General features: G+C 40.6%; 1 protein-coding gene and 1 long non-coding RNA gene across 2 annotated transcripts in view; both read left to right on the top strand.

Moving 5' to 3' along the window:
• The window catches only part of LOC138949676 (uncharacterized), a 66,277-nt gene that overhangs the window by 10,787 nt on the left and 40,810 nt on the right, over positions 1–14,680 (top strand). The window lies entirely within an intron of this gene.
• Positions 8,659–13,744, top strand: LOC138949639 (zinc finger protein 420-like). The gene has a single exon (XM_070321430.1). The coding sequence runs from the start codon at positions 9,320–9,322 to the stop codon at positions 11,696–11,698; it is 2,379 nt and encodes a 792-aa protein (XP_070177531.1). The 5' UTR covers positions 8,659–9,319; the 3' UTR covers positions 11,699–13,744.

Below are 14,680 nucleotides of genomic sequence, written 5' to 3'. Positions count from 1 at the left end.
CACAATGTTGCAGCTTTTTCAAGAATACGGTGTTACGGCTGGAATTTACGTGTGTATGTCTGTATGTATGTATATTTACTCCTATCAGAAATTGTGCGTGCTTCTCTCTGTTTACTACCTAGCCTTCACACACACACACAACACTCCAACCAGGCACAAAGACAAGAACATGGTTACAGCCCTTTGCCCATGTACCTCTATTGAAATAATCAACACAACATAAACATATTATTTCCCATTCATTCTACAAATCACTCTCACTCAACATGAAAGTTCTATTTCTGTCAATATACAGAAATCTAGCTGCACAGAAATACACACATGTTACTTTCTCATGCAGTCTATAATTCACGTGCACACACGTAGAACACTTCAAGCTTTGTTCCGTGAGAGCCTGTCTGTCTCACTACACACGAAGTCATTGTCTCAGGCAATACTTCTGTCAATTGTCATTTCTGTTACACACAGATAACAAAACCACGAACGCTCTACGTCTCGTGTTTGTTTACTTGGGGAACGTATCTCCGTACAGCTATCTCGCTGGTTACTTTTTCCCAGTCGTACTCACACATTCAGTGGCACGTACTGATCCATACCACCCACGCAAACTGTCTTCGCGTGGTGGAATGGGACGGGGTCCCCATTCTACAGCGCTTCACGCTGACTCCCTCCTGCGCTCCCGCAACTCACGGCTCGGGACGTAAGGGCGGAACCTCCCGTCTCGTCTCCCCACTTCCGCGACCCACTCGGCCCGGGATGCTAAAATACACAAGTTTAAACTACCATAAGTCTCCATACTTGAATAAACTTTTCTGACATTCTTTATCACTACCGTCAACTAACTTATGCGGTTACAGTATATACACCCGCTTACTCCTAAGCGACTTCATTTCCGAAAAAACATGTAAACATTCCCTTTTCAACAATGGCTGACAACAGCGCACGCTTTTCAGCCAATTCACTCATGACTCTCCCGGTCATTTCTCAAGTCAATATTTCCGAGCAAAATAATATCTCCGAGCAAAATATCAATTCAATAAATACCTGTAAACACAGCAGTTGAATCCAACGATTCAATACCGCGGCACGAGTCCAACGACCTCTAGCGCCCGGTGAGAAACTTTACCAAAGAAGAGACCTGTCTTTCCCCTTCAGTGGTCTGTAAAGCTCTGTCCTCTAAGGTCTGTGAAAACGCGACCTCAGTCAATATTCTTCTTTGATTGGTTACATCTCACACGTGACAGCACTGCACTGCACGGACAATATTTCACCGTGCGATGCCTACTCAAAGTTTGTGGCCCATGAAATTTTGTACACCTGCGTCACATAACTCCAATATAAAATTTTGTGCAAATCCGTTTGTCACATACCGGCCCTGAATCAATTAGGTATATCATACTTAGTTTGACTTTTGCAAAACTAAGTAATTACACATTTAATTGAATCAGTCAGACAGACGGAGACATAGAGAGACAGACAGAGGGCAAACAGAAATCTGAGAAAGAAACCCCTTTAAAAATGTTACCATGTTTGAAATGAAACATCGCAAGGTGAAGCCACAATTCATCACCTTTCAGTATGACGTCATGAGCGTGTTCCGCACTTGAAATGACGTGTTTTTATCATGTTGTCAGCTGCACGGAGCTTGGAAGTATAATTTCCATTCAACGATCCGAGTTTGTTAAGTTTTAGCCTATTTTCAACGTCAAACACCATGAAACTATATATATTTGGAATCAGAAAATGGTAAGGAATAGATAGAAGTTGTTTTTAAGTGTCTTTTTTCATAAATAAAGATAGTGGTTATTTATCGGTTTTCTTCATTTGTAAGCATAATTATCAATGCAAAACAACAAAACTATATAGTTTTAGATACAGGACGCAATAGGGAATACACCAATATAAATTTTTTTTTTCAAATATTAGTTTTTAAAAATTTGAAAAAATGACATATTTCGAACAAACATTTCAATAACAAAACTTTAAGTGACCAAACTGAAATGCAATCCCATAATCCGGCCTAGATCTGAGATTGTGTGATAAGAAATTCGATCAAATTGATGAAAAACTGTAACTGTGAAAGTGCTGCCTCGACCTTTTGGCAAACGGTAAAATATGACGTCATCAAACTATCCTATCAATAAACGGAAAAACCTATGAGAAAATCCAGTCAAAAATATCCATATCAAATTTCATAAAGATCCACTCCGTAGTTTTTGAGATATGATCTGCAGTGTGAAAAAACGCCCATAACGCCCAAAACGTAAACTCATTTGTCATGATTTGGTCGTGTTCTGCCGATACTATAATGTTTTTCTTTCCTAAAACACACGATAATAGTAGCCTTTCCCAATGTCTATGCTAAAACTGACTTGTCTGTGTTGTCAATGATTTTGCTACAGTGTGAGAACAAAAAGTCTAAACAATCTCACGCCCATAACGCTGTGACACGAAAACTCATTTGGTCGTGTTCTGCCGATACTGTAATGTTTTTCTTTCTTAAAACACACTATAATAGTAGCCCTTCCCAAATGCAATGCTAAAAATGACTGGTCTGTGTTGTCAATGATTTTCTGCGAGAATGCGATCTATCTGTTTGTCGCAAAGACCGTGTGACACGAAAGTTATGAGCGGAAGACAAATCTGCTGAGTGCAATTACGTTTCAGAAGATAGTTGGTTAAAACAGTTTATCACTCAGACACGCAAAGGAACACTATAACTTTATTATTCAGGCCATATTTGCTTTCCTTTGTCATGTATGAAAGTACTGGCCTTGGTTGAAGAAAGTGACCTGTCGCTGTGCAACAAATTTGTCGCCATTTTCCGCCGTGTTTTGTAAATAAAACATGTTTACTACCCACACATACAAAACGATGTTGTTGGTTCTTTTTATTTTCTTATTGTTTGATTCATGCTTAGCAGTTTAGTATGCTTTGTTTTCTTCTCAATTCAATGGATGGCTATAAAATAAGCATTTAAATGTGAAGGTGTTAAAATTACCCATGATCTGAGCTGTTCACATGTACAACCAAACATTTTCAAGTATAGAGGTTTTTGATTTTGTGCATTCTCTCCCCCCCCCCCCCCCACTCCCTCCCGCCCCCATATTGTTGTTGTTTGTTAGCTGTTGCCAGTTTTAAAGCCAGCAGAGGCCCCCTCATCAAATGCTAAAATTAATTTTCAGCTGGTCAGTTACAAAAACCTTCAAGGTTACAAGATGTATATATATATATATATTAGGCCCCCCCCCCCCCCCCCCCAAAAAAAAAAAAAAGTCTTTTTACGGTAACATAGGCAAAACAAATAAAGTCGGTAGATCGGGATCTTTTTTTTTTTTTTTCCCCAAAACATATTTTTAAGTTATTTTGCCAAAAAACAAAGATTTTTTTTCTCCCCCCCCCAAATGCCAAAAAAAGTCTAGGGTCGCGCGAAAAAATAGGGTCGGTCGGGATACCGTAAACAGACTTTTTGTTGTTGGCCATATGCATCTCCAAAAAGCTTGTTCTAAAATTTAAAGTCAGGAGAAGCCACCTAAACTCTCCCTAAAATGCTAAAATTCACTTTCGGCTGGGGGGCGCTGCCCCCCTAGACCCCCCAGCAAGGGCGCTGCCCCTGCCTCCCGCCGGAGCCTTAGCAGCCCCTGGACCCCGGCCTTCCAAAATGTTCAGTCCCAGCAACATTTTGGGCTCCCACCCATGCAAATGCAACATCCTCAATCTGCAACCTGCTGAAGCAATGTGCCTTGCTGAAGACTGCTAGCTTTAATTGTTAAAGTGACATCTTTTTGGTGTGTTACTGTAAGTGTTAACAAAACCTATGTAAAGATAATTTTGTCTTTTGAAGAAAAAGCAGAGAGAGATAAAATAAATAAATTTAAACCAGGCTGACACTACAGAGCAAGCTTGTAGACATAATAGTTTACGGGAAGTGAAGCTTTGTATACAGCACATCACTAAGAAAAAGAATAATGCCTTTGTGCGCAGCTCATTGTAAATGTAACAACAATAAGGCAGTTTATGTTGAAACATACGATCGACTGAATAGGCCAATAATTCCGTAGAACAGATTGCTTTTATAAGACGTAGTGGCTATACAGTAGAACAGATTGCTTTTATAAGACGCAGTGGCTATACAGTAGAACAGATTGCTTTTATAAGACGTAGTGGCTATACAGTAGAACAGATTTTATCCTACATACGTTGGGGAGACTCATGCCCCACATGGAGTTGTTCCCCTTTACACCTGCCAAACTCCTACAATAACGCCAGATTCCTTCTGCTGTACTGAGATTTAGAAAATTGCTGCCGTTTTTTCGAAGCCAAAGATAATATTTGACTGGAGCCGACTTGACGTCACTGATTGCAGTTGCACACAATACGCTAACGACTACGGTAGCCTAGAATAAACTATTGAAGAGCCTGTATGGTTTACATATGTGCTAATCAGCCACTCAAGAGACCTGTATGCGTCATAAAATGGTGTTGAAGGCCTTACAAAATGTGTTTCGTCAGGTTTCTATGACTTTTTTTTTGTGAAAAGCTTTGTTTCTTCGGGTTTCTATGACTTTTGTGTGAAAAGTTTTGTTTCTTCGGGTTTCTATGACTTTTGTGTGAAAAGCTTTACTCATTCTGTGAGGCGGAGTGGGGCTTTAAACAAGACAGGCAAAGAAAACTGACTGTTTTGGAAGAAAATTGATTGTTTGTTTTCTTGACATATAAAACTTGTTCAGTATTTGCTGCTTCTTTCTGCTACGGTGAAACCCCCTTTTAAGACCTCCAAGAATCTGGATAATCCGGTCTTAACAAGTCGCGCAAGGCGAAATTACAACATTTAGTCAATCTGTCGAACCCACAGAATAAAACTGCACGCACTGCAGTGTTTTCACCAGGACAAAACAGCTTCGTCAATCCACGCGGCAAGGAAGTCGCTCAATTTTTGCGTGCAGCACGAAGGAAACAGACATGCAAGAATAGCAAAATAGCGAACTGCGGTAAGCAGGGAAGCGCGCTTTTCTGTATTCTTTTTAACTGTCTGAGCTTCTTTCGAATTCAAAATGTTATATTTATATGTTTTTGGAATCAGGAAATGATTAGGAATAAGATGAAATCATTTTTGGATCAATTTCTTGAATAATTATCGAAGTACTAATTAACCTAATTTTGTTAATTGTGATCACATTTTAAGAGTAAACATGACATATGTACATGTTTTTAGATTCAAAATTTGATGAAGAATTTGATGCACTCAATTTTAAATCTGTTTGCGAAATATCGATTTTAATGACAACTTTAATGAGCCAACTCATTAATTAATTTTTAGGCCTCCAAGCTGAAATGCAATACCAAAGTCCAGCCTTCGTCGAAGATTGCTTTTCCAAAATTTCAATCAATTTGATTGAACAATGAGGGTGTGACAGTGCCGCCTCAACTTTTACAAAAAGCTGGATATGACGTCATCAAAGGCATTTATCAAAAAAATGAAAAAAAACGTCTGGGGATATCATACCCAGGAACTCTCATGTAAAATTTCATAAAGATCGGTCCAGTAGTTTACTCTGAATCGCTCTACACACACACACAGACACACACACACACACACATACACACATACACCACGACCCTTGTCTCGATTCCCCATCTCGATGTTAAAACATTTAGTCATTACTTGACTAAATGTAAAAAGGAGGGATTCTTAAAATGGGGGTAAATTGATAGAGGTTATGAGCAATAAGTTTGACAAAACAGGGTCTTAAAAGGGAGGGTCAGTCTTAAAATGGGGGTAAATTGACAGAGGTTATGAGCAATATGTCTGACAAACCAGGGTCTTAAAAGGGAGGGAGTCTTAAAATGGGGGTAAATTGACAGAGGTTATGAGCAATAAGTCTGACAAAACAGGGTCTTAAAAAGGAGGGTCAGTCTTAAAAGGGGGGTTCAACTGTAATACCTGTTATTAATTTTGTAAGAAGGCACATGCAATACACAATCCTATGCAATCACACACACACACACACACTTACATAACACACATACATACAGCATCACCCTAATCTCACCATCCCAGTCTTCCACAAAACAATTAGTCAAATCTTGACTATATTTCAAAGGTGTATACATACAGTAGTTAGAAAACTTACCACAATCAGTCTAAGATTATTGATGGCCGCAGGAGCGGTCATCTATTGGAATGCATTCGGAGAGGTGACATGTCTCGTTTTGTTACCGTTCTCACGAGATCAGTTACAGTTTTCTCTCTCTCTCTCTCTCTCTCTCTCTCTCTCTCTCTCTCTCTCTCTCTCTCTCTCTCTCTCTCTCTCTCTATCTCTCTCTGTATGTATGTCTTTGTCTATGTCTCCCTCTGAGTCTCTCCGCTTCTGTCTTTCTATGTCTGTCTCTGTCTATGTGTGTGTGTCTCTCTCTCTCGCTCTCTCTCTCTCTCTTTCTCTCATCCGACTCCTGGCACACAGGTCAAAGCAGAGGTTAACTTGAGTGCACGTGTACCTAGCAGGATGGGGGAGATTCAGGTCAGAAGTGGGGTAAAGCACTTTGGTCTTCAGTCTTTGGGTTATAGCTTTCAGTGGAGAAGATGCCAACATGAAATTGCACTATGCTCTACTATTTATTGTGCTTGTTTATCGGACACGAAGAAGGGAAGCTACAATCGCCCCAGGCCATATATACTCTTTGTTTCCTGAGCCTGGACCATTGAGACGGTTACCTCATAGATCTGTTCATTCTTCAGTTTGTCGGTGTCAAAAGTTATACCCCCATTCCACACAACCGTTCTTTGTCCCGTTCCCGTACCAACCAAGGAATGCTGCCACGGCAATGGAACGCTGCGCAAATGGTCATTTCTATTCAGCCATTTAGCTCTATTCTGCCACATGGTGACACAGATATTGCGAACTGCCCGGTTCGAGTACTTCGAACATACTCGTCTCGCATGGCTCCTTTTGGAGTGCCAGACCAGAAACTTATGTTTTTTTCGTTTAACATGGATAGAAGCAAATATATTGCAAAAACAGCGCTGGCTAGATGGGCTTCCACACTCATTTAACAAGCTTATGAGTGGTGGCAGTCAAACGGGGATGGGGGGGGGGGGGGGGGGGTACGTTCAGCCCTTCCTCTGCGTTCTCCTCGAACTCATGAGGCCAGAGCTTGGGCCGTTTCTTTGGCGGTTCTGCGATCAGGCAGAATCTCCGACGGATTCAGAGCGGTGTTTTGGACGTCTTGAGACGTCTTTGTTAAACTACTGTCTGCGGGATATCTCTAGTACCCGCCAGTAGTAGAGTAGTTGCTTACCAGTCATGGTCGAAGCAGGCCGGATTCTTACCAGAAATTAAGTGAGTTTCCTGCCACCTTAAGTAGCAATCTGCTATATGTGAGTTGGCGTAAGAATGTTATTTAATCGAAAATTTCAAAAAAAATGTTCATTTAATTAATATACTTACCCAACTCACATAGTAAATACCCTCCCTACCTACCCCGCAAACATTTTTAATGTTTTGAAGGTGGTGTTTCAGTGGGAATGATTATACTTGTCTTGTTTTGGGAGTTACCTCCCCCTGTTACCAGGGTCTGTACTTCAATGTCTAAGCATCAAATGGAAGTTAATGCTATTTATCCTACATACGTGAGAGAGACACCCGTGAGATAATAATCGTTCAAATCACATGTGTGTATATCATGTAAATGAGGTCAAGTCGAGCAAGTCTGACAGGGACCTGTTTTTCCACTGCTTATGATGCCAGTCACCGAGACAAACGTCATTATAGAAACACAAATTGCGCTCGCTAATTACCCTCGATGAATCTTTAGAACTAACACGTCACGCCACACTTTCAGAGTGACGTTTCTTTGCTTTGACGTAATAGATTGCACAAGGCTTTTGAAGAGATCGAGGTTCCAAAACAAGCGTCTTCAATTTGGCTGCCTCGAATGCAGGACATTTTCAGTCAAATACACTTAAGTACAGTATGTAGGATAAACAGAATACTACATGGCTTGCTGTTTCGTACCAGATTTACACTCGTTGCTTTTTCAAATAGTGAACAGCTCGCTTTCGCTCGCAGTTCAATATTTAAAAAAACAACTCGTGTAAATCTGGTACGACACAGCAAGCCATGTAGTATTCTCTATATCGATTTATTACTTAATAGATACCAGGGACTAAAGAGTACATAGAGACGCTTCATTCTTCTTTGCACTGCGGTGCGCAAGTGAGACCGGCCGCCAGGGCGCGAAAAAAGAGCAACTCCCTGCCGCACAAGGAAGTTCGCGTATAGCGGCTGCTGTCGGCTGTGTTTATATCACGTTTGTATCAACATACTATCTGTTCTGTCCGGCTGACAGTGCTGCAAAAAGTAACTGAATGAAAAAAATATGTTTGGTTTGTGAACATCCTTTTTTAAATGATAATATAAACACCACAGAAAATGGTGTACATTAAAATTAAATCAAATTTACTTAGGCAATACCCGCTGCATCGCTGTAGTTATGCAAACATGATTTAAATCAGTGTCTTTTTGTGAACTAACCGTCGTTATTTTTGTGTGTTTTAGTCAAATACAAATACATACTGTATATACATGGTCAGTTAAGCCTGAGAAAATATTGTCAGAAATAAATCGTTAACAAAATAGTTCCCTGTTAAATCGGTAACTAAGGCATTGAGTCAACTTTGCGTTGTCCCAGCACCCCGAAACTGATATGGGTAGTCAATTGCACGGAGCTAAGAAATCATCATGTAAGGAAAACTGTAAAATACAGCAACTTAAACAACATTCTTGGGACCAAGCTGACTTTAATTAAAGAATCTTGATCGATTGATGATTGTCTTATTTCTTATCAGTTGCTTCTTTCTTGTTCAGAAAGCTCTCTCTCTCTCTCTCTCTATCTCTCTCTCTCTTTCTCTCTCTCTCTTTCTCTCTCTCTCTCTCTCTCTCTCTCTCTCTGAGTCAGTTACACACACACACACACACACACACACACACATACACACACACCCACACACACACACAAAGACCATGCCCCGCTGTGTTTTCTTTATGGTGCGGCTATGGTTGTGCTGCACGATATCGCTACTGCTGTGGAAAGCGAAAGTAGGTTTTTACATTTTTCCGCGTGGTGGCGCCACAGGGCTACCTGTTTCAATTTTCAGCGCCGTATGAAGCGTCTCTGTGTACTCTACAGTCTCTGTAGATACTAATTCGTATCACCTATATCACTTGCATTCCTTTCAGTGCCGGACAGGGAGGTCAAAACAGCTACCAAGACTGCAGTGCAGTCATTGGGCGGAAAAGCTGCAGTCAACACAGCTACCATGCCTACAGTGCACTCATTGGATGTAAAAGCTACAGTCAACACAGCTACCATGACTATAGTGCAGTCATTGGTCGGAAAAGCTGCAGTCAACACAGCGACCATGCCCACAGTGCAGTCATTGGACGGAAAAGCTGCAGTTAATGGGCACAGCAATGCCTGGCTCAAACCAGAGATTCAGACACCAGAAATACAGACTGCAGTCGACAATTCCAGTCATACTTGGCTGAAACAAGAAATACAGACACTAGAAACACAGCCTGCAGTCAACACTCACAGTGATACCTGGCTGAAACAAGAGATACAGACACCAGAAACACAGACTGCAGTCGACACTCATAGCGATACCTGGCTGAAACAAGAGATACAGACACCAGAAAAACAGACTGCAGTCGACACTCATAGCGATACCTGGCTGAAACAAGAGATACAGAAACCAGAAAAACAGACTGCAGTCGACAATTTCAGCGATACTTGGCTGAACCAAGAGATACAGACACCAGAAACACAGACTGCAGTCGACACTCATAGCGATATCTGGCTAAACCAAGAGATACAGAAACCAGAAATACAGACTGCAGTCAACACTCATTGTGATACTTGGCTGAAACGAGGGAGATGGATAACAGAAACTCAAAGCATGGGTAGATTAGAACTAAATGAGAGACATGAAACAGATCCAGTTCCAATGTCTGACACCACATTCCCGTGTTCAGGTCACAAGATTAAGCAGGTTTTGATTACAACACATACAGGGAAGAAAAAGCATGCATGCAATGAGTGTGGTGCCAGGTTTTTACGGTCTGGTGATTTGAAGCGACACATGTCAACACATACGAGAAAGAACAAGTATGAGTGTACTGAGTGTGATGCTAGTTTCAAACTGTCTTCTTATTTAAAGAAACACATGGTAACACATTCAGGAGAGAAAAACCATGCATGCAGTGAGTGTGGTGCCAGGTTTTTACGGTCTGGTGATTTGAAGCGACACATGTCAACACATACAGGGGAGAAAAAGCATGCATGCAATGAGTGTGGTGCCAGGTTTTTACGGTCTGGTGATGTGAAGCGACACATGTCAACACATACGAGAGAGAACAAGTATGAGTGTACTGAGTGTGATGCTAGTTTCAAACTGTCTTCTTATTTGAAGCAACACATGTTCACACATACAGGGGAGAAAAAGCATGCATGCAATGAGTGTAGTGCCATGTTTTTATTGTGTGGTAATTTGAAGCAACACATGTTAACACATACAGGGGAGAAAAAGCATGCATGCAATGAGTGTGGTGCCAGGTTTTTCCAATCTCGTTCTTTGAAGCAACACATGTTAACACATACAGGGGAGAAAAAGCATGCATGCAATGAGTGTTGTGCCATGTTTTTACGGTCTGGTGATTTGAAGCGACACATGTCAAGACATACAGGGGAAAAGAAGCATGCATGCAATGAGTGTGGTGCCAGGTTTATACGGTCTAATGATTTGAAGCAACACATGTTAACACATACAGGGGAGAAAAAGCATGCATGCAATGAGTGTGGTGCCAGGTATTTCCAGTCCGGTTCTTTGAAGAAACACATGTTAACACATACAGGGGAGAAAAAGCATGCATGCAATGAGTGTAGTGCCATGTTTTTACGGTCTAGTGATTTGAAGCAACACATGTTAATACATACAAGGGAGAAAAAGCATGCATGCAATGAGTGTGGTGACATGTTTTCACGGCCTGGTGATTTGAAGCAACACATGTTCAAACATACAAGGGAGGAAAAGCATGCATGCAATGAGTGTGGTGCCAGGTTTTTACGGTCTGGTCATTTAAAGCAACACATGTTAACACATACGGGAGAGAAAAAGTATGAGTGTACTGAGTGTGATGCTAGTTTCAAACGGTCTTTTTATTTGAAGCAACACATGTTAACACATACAGGGGAGAAAAAGCATGCATGCAATGAGTGTAGTGCCATGTTTTTACGGTCTGGTGATTTGAAGCAACACATGTTAATACATACAAGGGAGAAAAAGCATGCATGCAATGAGTGTGGTGACATGTTTTCACGGCCTGGTGATTTGAAGCAACACATGTTTAAACATACAAGGGAGAAAAAGCATGCATGCAATGAGTGTGGTGCCAGGTTTTTACGGTCTGGTCATTTAAAGCAACACATGTTAACACATACGGGAGACAAAAAGTATGAGTGTACTGAGTGTGATGCTAGTTTCAAACTGTCTTCTTATTTGAAGCAACACATGTTAACACATTCAGGAGAGAAAAACCATGCATGCAGTGAGTGTGGTGCCAGGTTTTTACGGTCTAGTGATTTGAAGCGACACATGTCAACACATACGAGAGAGAACAAGTATGAGTGTACTGAGTGATGCTAGTTTCAAACTGTCGTCTTATTTGAAGCAACACATGTTAACACATTTTGGAGAGAAAAAGTCAAGCAGTATGTAAGAAATGTTAAGTCCTTTGTACTGGAAACTTGCATTCTCTCAGTAAGGTCATATATTGTACTACGTTGCAAGCCCCTGGAGCAATTTTTTTATTAGTGCTTTTGTGAGCAAGAAACAATTAACAAGTGGTTCTATCCCATCTCCCCCCTTTCCCCGTCGCAATATAACCTTGAACGGTTGAAAACGACGTTAAACACCAAATAAAGAAAGAAAGAAAGGAGAGAAAAACCATGCATGCAATGAGTGTGGTGCTAGGCTTTTACGGTCAGGTAATTTGAAGCGACAAATGTTAACACATACAGGAGAGAAAAACCATTTCGGTACAGAGTGTAATGCCACGTTTTAGAGAAGAATCAATGTTGTTGCCGTTTTCTGATTGGAGTCAAGCGACACATGTTTACACATACAGGGTAGAAAAAGCCTGTATGCAGCGATTGTCGTCGCGATATAACCTTCGTGGTTGAAAACGACGTTAAACACCAAATAAAGAAAGAATGCAGCGATTGTGGTGCCAGGTTCTTGCAATATGGTTCTTTGAAGCAACAACATGTTAACACATACAGAGGAGAAAAAGCATATACTCTGTCCATCATAGAAACAAAATCATCAATCCACCTTGACGTTTCAGCAGGGTAACGACACACCCCAGCCAGCATGATTCTGCGTGACGCATGCGTTATTTCTGCGTTTTTTACTCATTATATATTAAACTCGCACAGTCTCTCTGGGCTGCAGAGACAGCATTACGTCCCGTTACTGAGTAGGCTCTTGTCACTGCATGGTAATCTAGGCTCTTGAAACGTAATGAATAAGACCGAATATACATACGTGCCTAAGGCCGAAAATATACATTATCGTCCAAGGTCGAAAATATACATTGTGCAGAAGACCGAATATACATCGTCGCCTAACACCGAATATACACTTGCACCTAAGGTCGAAAATATACATTTTGACTTAGACCGAATATACATTGTCGCCTAAGACCGAATATACACTTGCGCACAGGGTCGAAAATATACATTTTGCCTAAGGCCGATAGAAACTAAGATCACAGTTTATCCGATAAGCGCACGTTTTCGTATTGCTAATAAACGCGCATGGTTAAAATAGATCCTAGATTAAAATGGATTTGTCCAATACCAAACCAATACGAAGGTCTGAAATAATGAATGATCATTTATTGAATTCATACTGTAGCGCATACAAACATAAATCTCTCTCTCTCTCTTGTACAATATAATAATGGAAAGTTTAAAAAAAATACATTAAATAGACCGCATGCGATCGAATCAGACATGTCATAAAGTAGCTCAGAAAAACATAAATCCACGAAGTTATGTCTCTCTGTCAGCCTGACAACGTGGACATCACACATTCGATGACCGACTACGAGCTGGGACTCATGAACGCGTGTGGATCCGTTTTTGAATGTCCGACTCGAGGATGTTGGTTTCATTACTCGCAGGCTATCATGAAGAGAGTCAAGAAGATCGGCTTGATCACAGCGTACAAACGCAACGCCGATCTGAAGCTTTTAGTGCAGAAGATGATGGCCATGCCGTTGCTACCTGCAGACCGGATTCTTACAGCATTTGAGATCCTGCACGTTGTCAGGCATGTGCCCCTTCATCTTGGATAGTGTCGCGACGTAAAGTTGTTCGGTTCTCATCGTCATCAGCGCGTAGAAGACGGGGAAGACGTGGTTGTCGCGCGCGAGGTGAAGCGTGAGCAGGGAATCAAACAGTGTCGGCGTGACATAGAAAGTGCCGTCCACGTAAATCGACCCGTTGTAGTCCTCGAATAATCCGTGAAGATCAGTGCGATTCCTGCTCCAACGTGAACGTAGTCACTGAAACAATTTAAAAATAACATTTTACATAGTGACCCAAACAAAAAGAAACATTTTTTTTTATATATATTTCAATTTCACTTCATTATGTTAAGCCTTCACAGAATGCGATAGTGACCCAAACAAAAGGAAAATGAACTTGAATATATAAAAAAAAATTCAATTCCAAAAAAATTCAATTCAACATGTTTTTTTATATTATTAAATTTGCCTTTGACTTTTATTAGGTTAAGCCTTCACAGAATGCAATAGTGACCCAAACAAAAGGAAACTCACAGATAGTTCAGCGTGAAGGCCTCTGCTCGCTGCTCGAGGACGTTGATCGCTTCATCGGGCGTCCTTGGCAGTGGAGGGAAGTTGAGTCGCCGCCTCTTCTGCATGGTACTCTCGATCGAACGGAAGTTGATGTTGCCGGTCATGCCTTCGGCCCTCGCTTCCTCGTCGAAAATCTCCCGCAACGAAGATGCTGTGCTCTCTGCTTTTAGCTTCATGGAAGCCTTGGCTGTAACAATAAAAAATAAATTATTAAAGACAGTTCATGGTTTAGTTTTGATGAAATTAATTGTTTCCCAACATCTTTTTTTTTAAACATCTTTATTCCATTTTTATTAGTTTGTGCAAATGTTCATAAAAAATAGGGCTGTCCCTGTGTGGTACAACATAAGTATCGTTTTTACTTTTAAATGCAAAATGTCCAAGAGCATTCTGAATTCCATTTAAAAAGAGAAATGTAGACGACAAGAAAGAATAAAAAATAAAAAAATCGATAAAATGGTCGAAGCATACGAACGCATTCGCATACCTCGCATATTCCTTTTATCATTCATTTCTTCTGAAATGAAACAGTCAGTAAGTTATATGTTTATATTAAAAAATAAAATAAAATAAATAGAATTTTTTTTGATGCACAAGACAAACGATTATATATATATATATAATTTTTTTTTAAATGATAATAAAATAATGATAAAAGAAACCTTGAGATTGACTGAGCGAGGTTCACAAAACATGTGTCCGCTCCACAGTTCGTGATTACGTACAAGAGGGGGAAA

The sequence above is a fragment of the Littorina saxatilis genome, linkage group LG16 (assembly GCF_037325665.1).
Source record: "Littorina saxatilis isolate snail1 linkage group LG16, US_GU_Lsax_2.0, whole genome shotgun sequence".
NCBI classification, from domain to species: domain Eukaryota; kingdom Metazoa; phylum Mollusca; class Gastropoda; order Littorinimorpha; family Littorinidae; genus Littorina; species Littorina saxatilis.
Note: the sequence above shows the minus strand (reverse complement) of the source record. Positions and strands in the feature narration are given on the sequence as shown.